Genomic DNA, 12,344 nt, shown 5'->3' with positions numbered 1-12,344 from the left:
CCTGACCTTTGAGGAAAGGTTAAAAAAAAATGGACATGTTTAGTCTTAAGAAAAAGAAGATGGAGGGGGCACCTGAAAAGTGTTCAGATACGTTAAGGGCTGTTATAAAGAGGATGGTGATCAATTGTTCTCCATGTACGCTCAGGTTATGTCTACGCTATGAGCTAGGGTAGGGGTGGGCAAACTTTTTGGCCTGAGGGCCACATCGGGTTTCAGAAATAGTATGGAGGGCCGGTTAGGGGAGGCTGTGCCTCCCCAAACAGGCAGGCATGGCCCAGCCCCCCCCCCCCCCCCCCCCCCCCTGCTTCTCACCCCTCACGGCCCCCCGGGCCCCTCCCCCCACCAACCCCCCCCCTCCCTATCCCCTGACCACCCCCGGACCCCCCACCCCCAACTGCCCCCCGCCGCCCCATCCAACCCCCTTCTCCTTCCTGACTGCCCCCCCACTCGGGACCCCTGCCCCATCCAACCACCCCTTCTCCCTGACCTGCCCCGGACCCCCTGCCCCTAACTGCCCCCCACTGCCCCATCCAACCCCTCCTCTCCCTCCTGACTGCTCACCCTGGGACCTCTGCCCCATCCAACCACCCCTTCTCCCTGACCGCCCCCGGATCCCCTGCCCCCATTCAACCCCCCTGTTCCCCGCCCTCTGACCTCCCCCGCCCCCTGACCACCCCCCGAACTCCCCTGCCCTATATCCAACCCCCCACCTCCGCTCCCTGCCCCCTTACCGCACTGTCTGGAGCACCAGTGGCTGGCGGCACGGCTGCACTATGACAGGCAGCAGCGCCGCCTGGCTGGAGCCAGCCATGCACCACGCAGCACAGAGCACCGGGTCAGGCTGGGCTCTACAGCTGCGCTGCCCCAGGAGCTCGCTGCCCCGCCACCCAGAGCATTGGGCCAGTGGCACAGTGAGCTGAGGCTGTGGGGGAGGGGGAACAGTAGTGGAGGGGCCGGGCCAGGAGCTCAGGGGCCGGGGAGAACGGTCCTGCGGGCCGCACGTGGCCCGCGGGCCATAGTTTGCCCACCTCTGAGCTAGGATGTGATTCCCAGTTGGTGTACATACACTCCCACTGACTTCAGTAGGGCCAAGATTTCACTCTTAAGGATTGTGTACACAGTGGAGTAATGTGTGCACTATGACAGTGGTTTTCAAACTTTTTTTCTGGGGACCCAGTTAAAGAAAATTGTTGATGCCCGTGACCTAACGGAGCTGGAGATGAGGGGTTTGGGGTGTGGGAGGGGCTTAGGGCTGGGGCAGAGGGGGTGAGGGCTATGGGGTGAGGCTGGGAATGAGGGGTTCAGGGTGTGGGAAGGGGCTCTGGGCTGGGGCAGGGGGTTGGGGTGCAGGAGGGGGTCAGGGCTCTGTGTGCAGGCTCTGGGGTGAGGTCAGGGATGAGGGGTTTGGGGTGCAGGAGGGGCTCTGGGTTTGGGGGGATCAGGGCTGGGGCAGGGGATTGGGGCACAGGCTTGGGGTGTGGACTTACCTCTAGCAGCTCCCGGTCAGCAGTGCAGCTGGAGTGCAGAGGCAGGCTTCCCGCCTCTCCTGGCACCGCGGACCGCGCTGCACCCCGGAAGCGGATAGGAGCAGGTCCGGTTCCTAGGCGGAGGCATGCAAGCAGCTACATGTGGCTCTTGCCTGCAGGCACCCCCCCCCCCCACCAGGTTCCATCGGCTGGGAACCAGCCAATGGGACTGTGGAGCCAGTGCTCGGGGCGGGGACAGCATGCGGAGCCCTGTGCCCCCCCTGCCTAGAAGCTGGCCACTTCTGGGGTGCAGCGCAGTGTCAGAAAAGGTAGGCACTAGTTTGCCTTAGCTGGGCAGCACTGCTGACGGGACTTTTAATGTCCCAGTCAGCGGTGCTGACCAGAGCCGCTAGGGTCCCTGGGTGCTGAGCAAGGCAACCCAGTGCCTTACATGCCGTGATCCAGTACTGGGTCGCGACCCAAACTTTGAAAAACACTGCATTATGGGGTGTGATTTCTAAAGCGCACTATGGAACATTAGGAGTATCCCAGCAGGAACTACATAGTCCAAAAATGCAACACATTGGTGTGCTTTAGAAATCACAACCCCACAGTCCACGTTACCCTGCCGTGTAGATAAGCCTTAGAGTTCTATTATTAAACATATCATTTTCAAGCCCCCATAACTTTAAAATAGTGTGCGTGATTGTCTTCAATTTAACAAACAAACAAAAAAATACCCTGAAAGGAATCACAAAAATACTTTGCCTTTTTAAAGAGAGGGAATCTAAGATTTATAAGGGAATCCCTGTCTCTGTAGTCCAGGAAAATTTAGGTTTGGTAACTTGTAGTTAAATATCTGATGTGTAAAATTCTTAAATTAAATGGAGTTCCACAGAAAATTGAAATGATTCTCCAAGTATTGATAAGGTCTGTTTTCTCCATTAATTTTATCTTACCTTCACTCTAATTACTTTTATTTTTTATTCTTAGAAACAAACTCAGAGGCTGGAAAGAATCATTGGTCCACCTAATTTGTCTTCCTTTATGCTTACATATCTTAATTGTCTTTAGCGCCCCTTTATTCATTATAAAAAACATAATGTTGGAACAGTCAATAATTGTTTTGAAGAATTTCCTGATCCTGAAGTTTAGAAGCTTTCAGTGTTAGTATTCTTTTGAATTAAATTAGCATCCAACAACCAACTTGACTCAGTTCATTCACAAGTAACATTATACCATTCAGATACAAAAAAGGCAGACTTTTAACGCCAATTCTTTCACAGACTATTGTAAGCCTAACTGAAAATTATAACCCTGACATTTGACTGTATATTCCTTTTTATTAAATAAAAAAGTAATATTTACTTGAACGTCTGCTTCAGTGAAGGAACAGTAAACTGGCAGGCACCAACAAAAAGATGTCATACAGTTTCATTTGTTTACATTATAAAAAAGCCTAATTCTGTGCACTTTTAAGCAAGCCTACTTTTATCCAATAAGTCCTCCAGCAGAGGGAATTATTCTTCCCTGCTATGTAAGTAAACACTGTTCAGCCCAATATCTTTTGTTGAACTATAGTGTATCTTTTACAGGGCTATCCAATCATGATAATGAATTTAGCACTTCCTTTTGTAAGCTGTTCCATTTATTAAAAATGGAACAGCTTGTATTTTAATTTAAACTTCACACAATTGGGTCTTGTTATACCAGAACTGGGGTCTCATTATTCCAGGGATGGTTTCTCGAGTATCACATATACAAGTAATACCACCTCCTTACTCCTGCTCAGCATTCTCCCATTTATACATCCAAGAATAATAGTTTGTTTTGTCCCAGTATCACAATGGGATGTCATATTCCATTACTTATCTATCCTGGCCCCAAAATCCCTTTTAGAGTTGCTGCTTTTCAGAGTACAGTCCCTGACCTTGGAACTAACCAACTTCTTTGTTCCTAAATGTATGATTGTGGAGATGTAGTTCTGCTTTAACAATACGTAAGGATTGTATGCCTTCAGATGCTGTGATTAACCAAGGCAATAATTTGCCCTCCTGAAAGGTAAAATAGCTGATGTTTTGAAGAGACTATCAAGGCCACTCACAATGGACCAGTAGGGTTGTATTTTTCTTTGTGTATGGGCAATCAATCTCCTCCCATTATACCCCAGTTTCCTTTGGACAAAACCCAGCATGACATTCCTTCAACTGCAAGACAATTACACATCTTTCAGCTTGCACTATTGTGTGAAAGCTATAGTGCACTTATGATGACTAATAATAAAAACCAAAGCCTCTATACCCATCCACTAGTCTAGTGCTAGCATTGTGCACTACCCTCCTGAAAAGTTAGTTTGGAATAAAAGTTTGGCCCTTTATTTACTAAGCATGCTCTGAAGACAGCATGCTCAACATTTCTCTGCCTAATGCAGGTGCAGCATTGAAATGCTCAGAGTGGAACCATGTCCAATATTTTACAGATAATAGAATGATTACCAAGGCACAGTATCTTGAGGATTAGTGCAACTAATGTGGGTCAACATCAGTGTGAGTTATGAGTGCTCAGAAGAACTCAATCATCTCCAGCTATTGCATTTTTCCATTCTGGCTGCATCCTGGCTTCTTTCCAGAGCTGCTGAAGTGTAGATAGCTTTGGAACAGCAATGATTTCAAACCTGTTAGGACCAGATTCACAAGTGAGATTTAGCCCTTGTGCTGCTCAGGCAATACAAATGGGCTGAATTTTAGCAGCAAGTGGCCTATAGGAAATTCCCTTTGTATAGGGGGAAGTACTCACTGCTGTGAAGCTGGAGCTGGCCAGTTGCCTTCCCCATTAATGCTCCAGCACAGATGGATGGAGGGGAGCATTGCCTATCTCTGCTATATCTATCCTTTATTGATGCGAGCTCTCCATCCAAAAGTGGTCATGTGACCCTCCCCAGCAGTATGTTTCGGGTGCCCAGGGCAGCCAGCAGAGAGGTAAATCACTGTGGGGTGGGGGCAGGACTGGGGAAGACACTGCTAGTGGCTCCTACCCTGTGCTGGGCTCAGCTGCTGGAAGATGGGACTTCCTCTTCCCCTGCACGGCATCCAGGGCTGGGTCAGACCCACCCCCAGATTTCTCCTCTGGCTGTAGGAAGCTCTGCAAACTCCACCCCACCCCCAGCACTTTCTGCACCCATTGCTCCTCAGGGGGAGGGATCACTATACAGGGAGCTGCTCCCTCTTCCGTCCAGCTCCCGAGCATCCAGACCCCCTCATACCCAGACCCGCCTGCCAAGCCTCACCCTCACCCACACACCCAGAACCTCCCTGACATGCCCCACTCCCCCTGCACCTGGACCATCCCGATGAGCCACCTGCACCCAGATCCCTGCTCTACCGAGCCCCAACCAGCTGCACCTGGATCCCAACCCCACTGAACCCCACTCCCCCAGCATCTGGACCCCTCCACCCAGACCCCCCTGCTGAGCTCTATCCCCCCCGACACTCCCACCCTGCTGAGCATCAGCCACCTTCACTGGACTCCCCTTGCAGACTCCTATTACTGTTGCACCCAGAACCCCCCAACAAGCCCCTGTGCATCAAGATCCCCCCCCCACACCCAGATCCCCCGCTGAGTGGCCTGCACCCAGATTGCCCCACCCAGAACCCTCTCAACCCACACCCGGATCCCCCCACACTAAGCCCCTCCACATACACATCCTGCTGGGCTGAGCCTGCCTGCCCACACCTGGTACAGAGGGGCAGGGCTCTGGGGTGTTTCTGGAGCAGGCATGGTCTTTGTGCTGTGTCAGGGTTGGGTGCAGCCTTACCGCTGAGTCTGTGTCCTGGGCGGGAGGGGGAGCTGGACCGTGATCACCCACCTCTGTGCAGCCAATGGCCTGTGCTTCCCAGTGTCATGCTGGACCCTCCGCATTTATTTGACAAATAAAATTTCAGAATTTTAAAATATTATGCACAGAACTTTAAATTTTTTGGAACACACTCAGGAGTAAGGAGGGATAAGGAGTCAGGGCTGCACAGAGGTTTTAGGGGGTCTAGGCCAAAATCTGAAACTAAGATGACCCCCAACCCTCCTCCCCAACAATTTAACACCAAAGGAAAGCTGGGATAGATGGAGTGAGAATGAGCTTAGACTGCACTCAGCCCAAACCACAGGCTTGACTCCTGCCCAGGGCCATACGTGTAGTTTGATTTCTATATTTGGGTAGGCAGCTCCACTCAGGCCAATGGGGCTGCACGGGGGGCAAATTCTGCACCTGCCTGATGTTTGCAGTTGGGGGGGACAACACCTCCCTCCCCCTCAAACTATGCTGGGGGTGGACCTGGCTCCCCACTTTGGCTGTTGTGACTGGGCAAACAGGAGGGGTGGGTGGATGCAGCACCACTCAGGTTTGGAGGGCCTCTCTTGCGCCCCTAGCCCTGCAGCTGCCAAAGGCAGGTAAGTCACGCTCACCAGGAGCAAAAATGCAGAGCCCTAAAACCAAATAATTCTTTACATTCTCTGTTCCTGCTTCAACCTGAAGAAACTGTACAAGGCTATGTCTACACTAGGGACCTTACAGCAGCACAGCTGTACCCTCCCTACACTTGTGCCGCTCTAAGGTCTCCCATGTAGCTGCTCTTTGCCTGCAGGAGAGCATGTAGGTTACTTTAACAGGTGGCTGGGCTGCCATGGTCAACACAAAACATGCTTGGCTTTCAAGCAGACATGCCACACCCATGAAAAAATGCAGAAATTAGGCTTGTTTTTGGCTTAATTGGCTTGAGTTGCTTTTTAGCTTGTAGCTTGTTGCTTTTTTTTTTTTTATTAGTTCCCTGCAAGGGGGAGCAAGCAGGGGAGAGGGTCAAGGGTGCACTGCGGGCCCACCACAGTCCCAGATTGCACGCCGGGGGGATCTAGTCACATAGAGTGTTGGGGTTCTTAGGGATTGGCTTGTTTCGAAATGGGATTAGCTTGATTTTTGGTTTATTGTGAGTGTCGGGGTGCTTATTTACCACTGAAAGTTGGCAACTGTGCTTTAAGGCAAGCGCAGTCACGCTCAGGAGACAGTAGACAGCAAGAGCAGCAGCCCTAGATCTTGTACTGCCTGCAGTCCTTGTTGCATCTGTAACCGTCTGCCACCCCTGCTGCGATCTGTCTGGTTTACACTGTAAGCGCCGCAGGGCTGTGGCTTGCCAAGGCATTTGTAACGTGACGCACACCGGGCCTGCAGGAACAAACGCTGGGGGAATGGCGGCGGAGGCCGAGGGCGGGGAGCCAGCGGGGCTGCCGGGGCAGAGCATCCGCCCCACGCGCCTGCCCCTCCTGTCTCACACAGGCTGAGGCCACTGGCTTGCGGGGTGGCCCCGTTACCCCAGAGAAGCGCGGCTGCCCCTGCGGCTCCAGGAACGCCTGACCGAGGCGGGGATCAGCTCCCACACCGAGGTCGATTGGTGGGGCCCCGCAAGCCCGACTCGGCCGCTCCCCCCCGACAGCCAGGGAGAAACTCCCGGAAAGCGGCCGCTGACAAGCCAGGCTCCAGCAGCACAGCCCCCCCCGCCGCTGGGCCCGGGCTGCATTCCCCTGGCTAGCGGGACAAGCGCTGGCGTCGGTGCAGGAGGGCACGGCCAGGGGCTCCGACCTGAGTCGTGCCGTTCCCTCGGCTCTCCACCTCCCCCCGCCCCCAGCGGTTCGCTCACTTTGTGGGCGGGGCGCGCTCGGAAGCCGCTGGCAGCTGCCGCGTTCAGATCGGATTCGGGCTGAGCCCCGCCTCCTCGCTATGATTGGTCGTGGCGCCAGAGGCTCTTCCCTTGGCCCCCACCCCTCCAGATCTCCTGGGTGACAGGGACGCTGTTAGCGGGAGGGGCCGCGCTGCCCCCGGCCCGCGGAGTGGCAGCGCATGCGTACATGAAATATTGACTCGGGAGCCCCGGGCGAGAAGATGAAGGTAAAGTTCAAAAATGCCGTTATCGGGGCGGGGATGGGGCTCCCTCCAGCTGCCTGCGCTTCTCTGGCGTGGGGGCAACAGGCAGTTGTGGAGGCTGAGGGGCCTGGTGATTAGACAGCCCGGCCCGGGGCCTGCAGCGCTTGGACGCCCTACCCTTGCGGGGGCTGCAGCGCGTGGGAGGCAGAGCGGGGTGACCCGGGGCAGACGTGGGAGCGGGGCGGCCTCGTGGACACGCTGACGTGCCCTGCCCTGGAGGGCAGCGGTGACCCGAGGGGCGGGGGCTGCAGTAGAGCAGCGCGGGAGGGAGAGTAGCTGGGCGGGGTGAGCGGCAAAGGGGGCTGATGGGGGCTCGCTCCTCAGGGGGCAGCAGGGAATGGCGGCCCGCTCTGCTGTGTGGGACGTTGGGGAACGGCCTGGGAGCGCAAGAGGGGCGTTTCGGCCCCGGCCCCATGCGTCTCCCCCAGGAAGGGACGCTGCAGAGGAAGCTGCAAGAAACCCTGAAGTGGGCAGCGAGGGAATAACCTGCCCAAAGGCGGGGGATCTTCTTCCTGAACCCCAACTGTATAGGTCTAGCCTCTGCCCTGTAGCATGAGGGTATTTATCACTTCCAAACCTGGGGGGAGGGTTTTATGGTTGTCATAGGCGTGCGCAGCACGTTTCATTAGGGTGTGCACCCAGGGAGCCCCGCCCTAGCCCTCATCCACTCCCTCCTACTTCCCGTCCCCTGACTGCCCCCCTCAGAACCCTGAACCCCCTGCTCCTTGTCCCCTGACTGCCCCCTCCTGGGACCCCTGCCCCTAACTGCCCCCTAGGACCCCACCCCCTACCTAAGCCTCCCTGCTCCTTGTCCCCTGGCTGCCCCCCTAGGACCCTACCTGTCCCCTGACTGCCCCGACCCTTATCCACACCTCCGCCCCCGGACAGACCCCTGGGACTCCCACGCCTATCCAACCGCTCACTGCCCCCTGACAGGACCCCCCAGAACTCCCGACTTATCCAACCCCCCCGCCAGCTCCTTGTCCCCTGACCACCCCCTCCAGAGACCCCCCCCCCTAACTCCCCCCCCGGGGACCCCCCCCCCTACCCAACCCCCCCTGCTCCCTGTCCCCTGACTGCCCCCACCCCTTATCCAACCCCCCCGGCCCCAGATCCCTTACCATGAGGCTCCTAGCAGCATGTTTTGCTCCGCGCAGAGCCAGACACGCTGCCCCGCAGGAGCGGGCAGCCCCGCCCCCCAGAGCGGCGGCATGGCTCCAGGGGAGGGGCCAGCGGCTTGCTGTGCTCGGCCGGGCGCTCCGGCCCTGGAGCGTGGATCCTGCGGCTTGCCGCACCAGGAGGGTGGGGCCATTTGCCCACCCCTGCATTAGGGTGTGCGTGGGCACACCCCGTGCGCACACCTATCATGGTTGGTTTTAGTCTTATCCAGTATAACTGGATGCTCTCAATAAATGCCCAGTCCTGCTAAGCGCTGGGACCCAGTGACATCCTGTGGCAATGAATTCCACAGACTAATTTGCTGACTCAATTTCAGTGAAGGTTTGCGTGTTGCTGTGTTGAGAAAGGGCTAATAGGGGACGCCAAATCTCCTGAATATATTCTAGATTGTGTATTGGTTGATTTAAAGTTGGCTGCTCGCATGACCGAGGGCTGAAAGATCACGAAGGCCTGGAATTTGCCCACAACCCCACTAATATTTTTCCCTTACTAGTTTTTTAAAATGTGGCTTATTTAATTAACCTTTCATGTCAGTGTTTGTTCTAGCAGCAGAATATATGATATATAAACATCAGCTGTGCCGTAGAGCTTGTTTTTAATTTTTTTAAACTAGAATTCAAATGTAGCGTATAGATTGCATAACCTTATTGGTAAGGCTATTGTGGATTGCCACGGGCACGCAGGGGCGAAAGAAAATGCAGGCCTGTTATTTACCAGGCTGCACGTGGCAATAGACTATATTGGTAAGGGATGCAAGGAGAATATGGGTCACGATGCAAACTGCAGACACACACACACACACAACTAAAATTAATCAATTTAAAGTTTTATTGGGGATAATTACAAGGGGTAAGGGAGCAGCGTTTGATTAGCTAATAGAGTTAATGAAACTTAAAACACACAATGACTAAAATATCTACTAACAATATTTATAAACAAAGATGCAGCAATTAGTAATAACTGATACTTACAAATACAAACCAACGCATAACGACCGGCAAACGTAGAAACTCTGTTTGAAACACGTGAGCTGAGAGAGAGGCTTCGAGGTGATCAGGCTCGGTTACGGGTGTACACAGGATACACAGGATTTGTTTTTCTTTCTCCTCTCCCTGCCTGCACATGGCAGGCAGCCCATAAAGTACCAACTATGACATCATAGAAGTGTCATAGGGGACGGGGCCCAAAACCTGTTTGTGTTCGTTTCTGATTGGCACAAGCAAAGTTTACACCAAGTAGGGGAGCAGGTGCCTCAAAGTCTGGCTTCGCCCCCAAAAGGTGAGGAAATGCATATTGCTTTAGAATGCGTGCAACACTGAATGACAAAAGAAGAGGCCAGGGCAATACCGGTATGGGCAAGTTTTACAGGATGCAGACAGGAACTCATCTCAACAGCTATGTTTTAGTCTCGGGTATTTTTAGTAAAAGTCATGGACAGATCATGGGCAGTAAATAAAAATTCATGGCCTGTGACCTGTCCGTGACTTGTAACCCCTGACTAAATCTTGGGGAGGGGAGTGGGTGCTCTGGGGGGGGGGAAAGGGTTGGCAGGGCTGGCAGGCTCCCTATCCAGCTCTGACCGGCATGTCCCTGCAGCTCCTAGGGGCAGGGAATGCCACGGGGCTCCGCATGCTGCCCCTGCCACGAGTTCCAACTCCGTAGCTCCCATTGGCTGGGAACCGCAGCCAGTGGGAGCTGCAGGGTCGTCATCTGCGGGCACGGGCAGTGCGTGGAGCCACCTGGTTCCTCCATCTAGGAGCTGCAGGGACATGCCAGCCGCTTCCAGGGAGTGCCCCCTCCCCCCCGAGGTAAGCGCTGCCCCCAGCCCTGAGGCCCCTCCCACACCCAAACTGCCCCAGCAGCGGCCAGTGATCTGCTCAGGCAGCCCCGGAGCCAGCTGCACCGGCCACTGCAGAAGTCACGGAAAGTCATGGAATCTGTGACTTCCCTGAAACTTCATGAGAGACACACAACTTTACTTATTGGTTATCTTAAAACAAGTCTGGTCTGTCTTATCTAGATACTTTAGATACTTGGTCTCCATCACTAGAGTATCTGAGCACCTCACAATCTCTAGTGTATCTATTCTCTCAACAGCCCCGTGAAGTAGGTTATACTGTTATCTTCATTTTACAGATGGAAAATTGAGGCACAGAGAGGCTTAGGGCATGTCTACACTTGCAAAGTTACAGCGCCGGCAGTTACAGTGTCGGTCAGAAGCACAAAAGGAAAACCGGTGTTCACACTGACAGCTGCCTGCGCAAAAGTGTGTTCGCACTTGCGGCATTTGCAGCACTATTCAGAGTGGTGCGCTCTGGGCAGCTATCCCACAGAGCACCTCTTTCTCTTTTGTTCCTAAGACTTGTAGGAAGGCGGAGGAGGTCGCGGGGCATCCTGGGTCCAGTCTCAATGCTCCATGATTCATTGCTTCGCATCCTATCAGTCCCTGTGCTTCTGTCCGCATTTGGTGCCATCTTTCAATGGTTTGCGTACTGCGTGCCCTGCCTCTTTCGGGCTGCAGGAATGGATCCCGAACTGCTGACCAGTATGCTGCTCGCTCTGACAACATGTCACGAGTGGCAGTGGAGTTATTCCTTAAACTACAAAGGCAAGAGGAGTGCGACATTGATCTCACCACGCGTAGTAGCTACGACACGAGATTACTTGTGGCAGTCACGGAGGTGCTGATCACAATGGAACGCCACTTTTGGGCTCGGGAAACAAGCACTGAGTAATGGGATCACATCATGATGCATGTCAGGGATGACAAGCAATGGCTGCAGAACTTTTGCATGAGGAAAGCCACATTCATGGGACTGTGTGATGAGCTCGCCCCAGCCCTGCGACGCAAGGACACGAGAATGAGAGCTGCCCTGTCACTGGAGAAGCGTGTGGCGATTGCACTGTGGAAGCTGGCTACTTCAGACTGCTACCGATCGGTTGCTAACCAGTTCGGAGTGGGAAAGTCGACTGTTGGAGTCATGTTGATGGAAATGTGCAGGGCCATTAATCGCATCCTGCTCCAAAAGACCATGACTCTGGGCAACATGCGTGACATTGTGGATGGCTTTGCACAAATGGGCTTCCCTAACTGCAGAGGGACGATAGGTGGCACGCACATTCCAATTCTGGCACCCGACCACCTAGCCACAGAGTACATTAATCGGAAAGGGTATTTCTCAATGGTTCTCCAGGCGCTTGTGGATCACTATGGGCATTTCACAGACATTAACGCAGGCTGGTCCGGAAAGGTCCATGACACACACATCTTTCGCAACACTGGCCTGTTCAAGAAGCTGCAAGCAGGGACTTTCTTCACGGACCAGAAGATCGCCGTAGGGGAAGTCGAAATGCCTATTGTGATCCTTGGAGACCCTGCCTACCTCTTAATGCAGTAGCTTATGAAGCCATACATGGGGCAACTTGGCAGCAGCAAGGAGTGGTTCAACAACAGGCTGAGCAAGTGCAGAATGACTGATGAGTGTGCATTTGGCCGTTTAAAAGCCCGCTGGCGATGCCTGTATGGGAAGCTGGACATGGCCGATGACCATATTTCTATACTTATAGCCGTGTGCTGTACGCTCCATAATATTTGTGAAGGGTGAAAGCTTCACCCAGTGCTGGACAACAGAGGCTCAGCGCCTGTAAGTTGAGTTTGAGCGGCCAGAGACCAGGGCTATTAGAGGGGCACAGCGCAGGGCCATAAGGATCAGGGATGCCTTGAGGCAGCA

The 12,344-nt window shown here is 53.8% G+C and overlaps 1 protein-coding gene across 4 annotated transcripts in view; it reads left to right on the top strand.

Annotated features, from left to right (window-relative positions):
* The first annotated feature begins 7,316 nt into the window (after positions 1-7,316).
* The window catches only part of WDR19 (WD repeat domain 19), a 142,640-nt gene continuing 137,612 nt past the window's right edge, over positions 7,317-12,344 (top strand). For all 4 annotated transcript variants that reach the window (XM_026647981.1, XM_026647983.1, XM_026647980.1 and 1 more), the window contains exon 1: positions 7,317-7,398. In XM_026647981.1, coding sequence (XP_026503766.1) covers positions 7,393-7,398 — 6 coding nt within the window. In that variant the 5' untranslated portion in view covers positions 7,317-7,392. The remainder of the gene's footprint in view (positions 7,399-12,344) is intronic.

Source organism: Terrapene carolina, unplaced genomic scaffold (genome assembly GCF_002925995.2).
Source record: "Terrapene carolina triunguis isolate 2854851 unplaced genomic scaffold, T_m_triunguis-2.0 Scaffold66, whole genome shotgun sequence".
NCBI lineage: Eukaryota > Metazoa > Chordata > Testudines > Emydidae > Terrapene > Terrapene triunguis.
The sequence above is the reverse complement of the archived record's forward strand: the minus strand, read 5'-3'. Positions and strand labels throughout refer to the sequence as shown.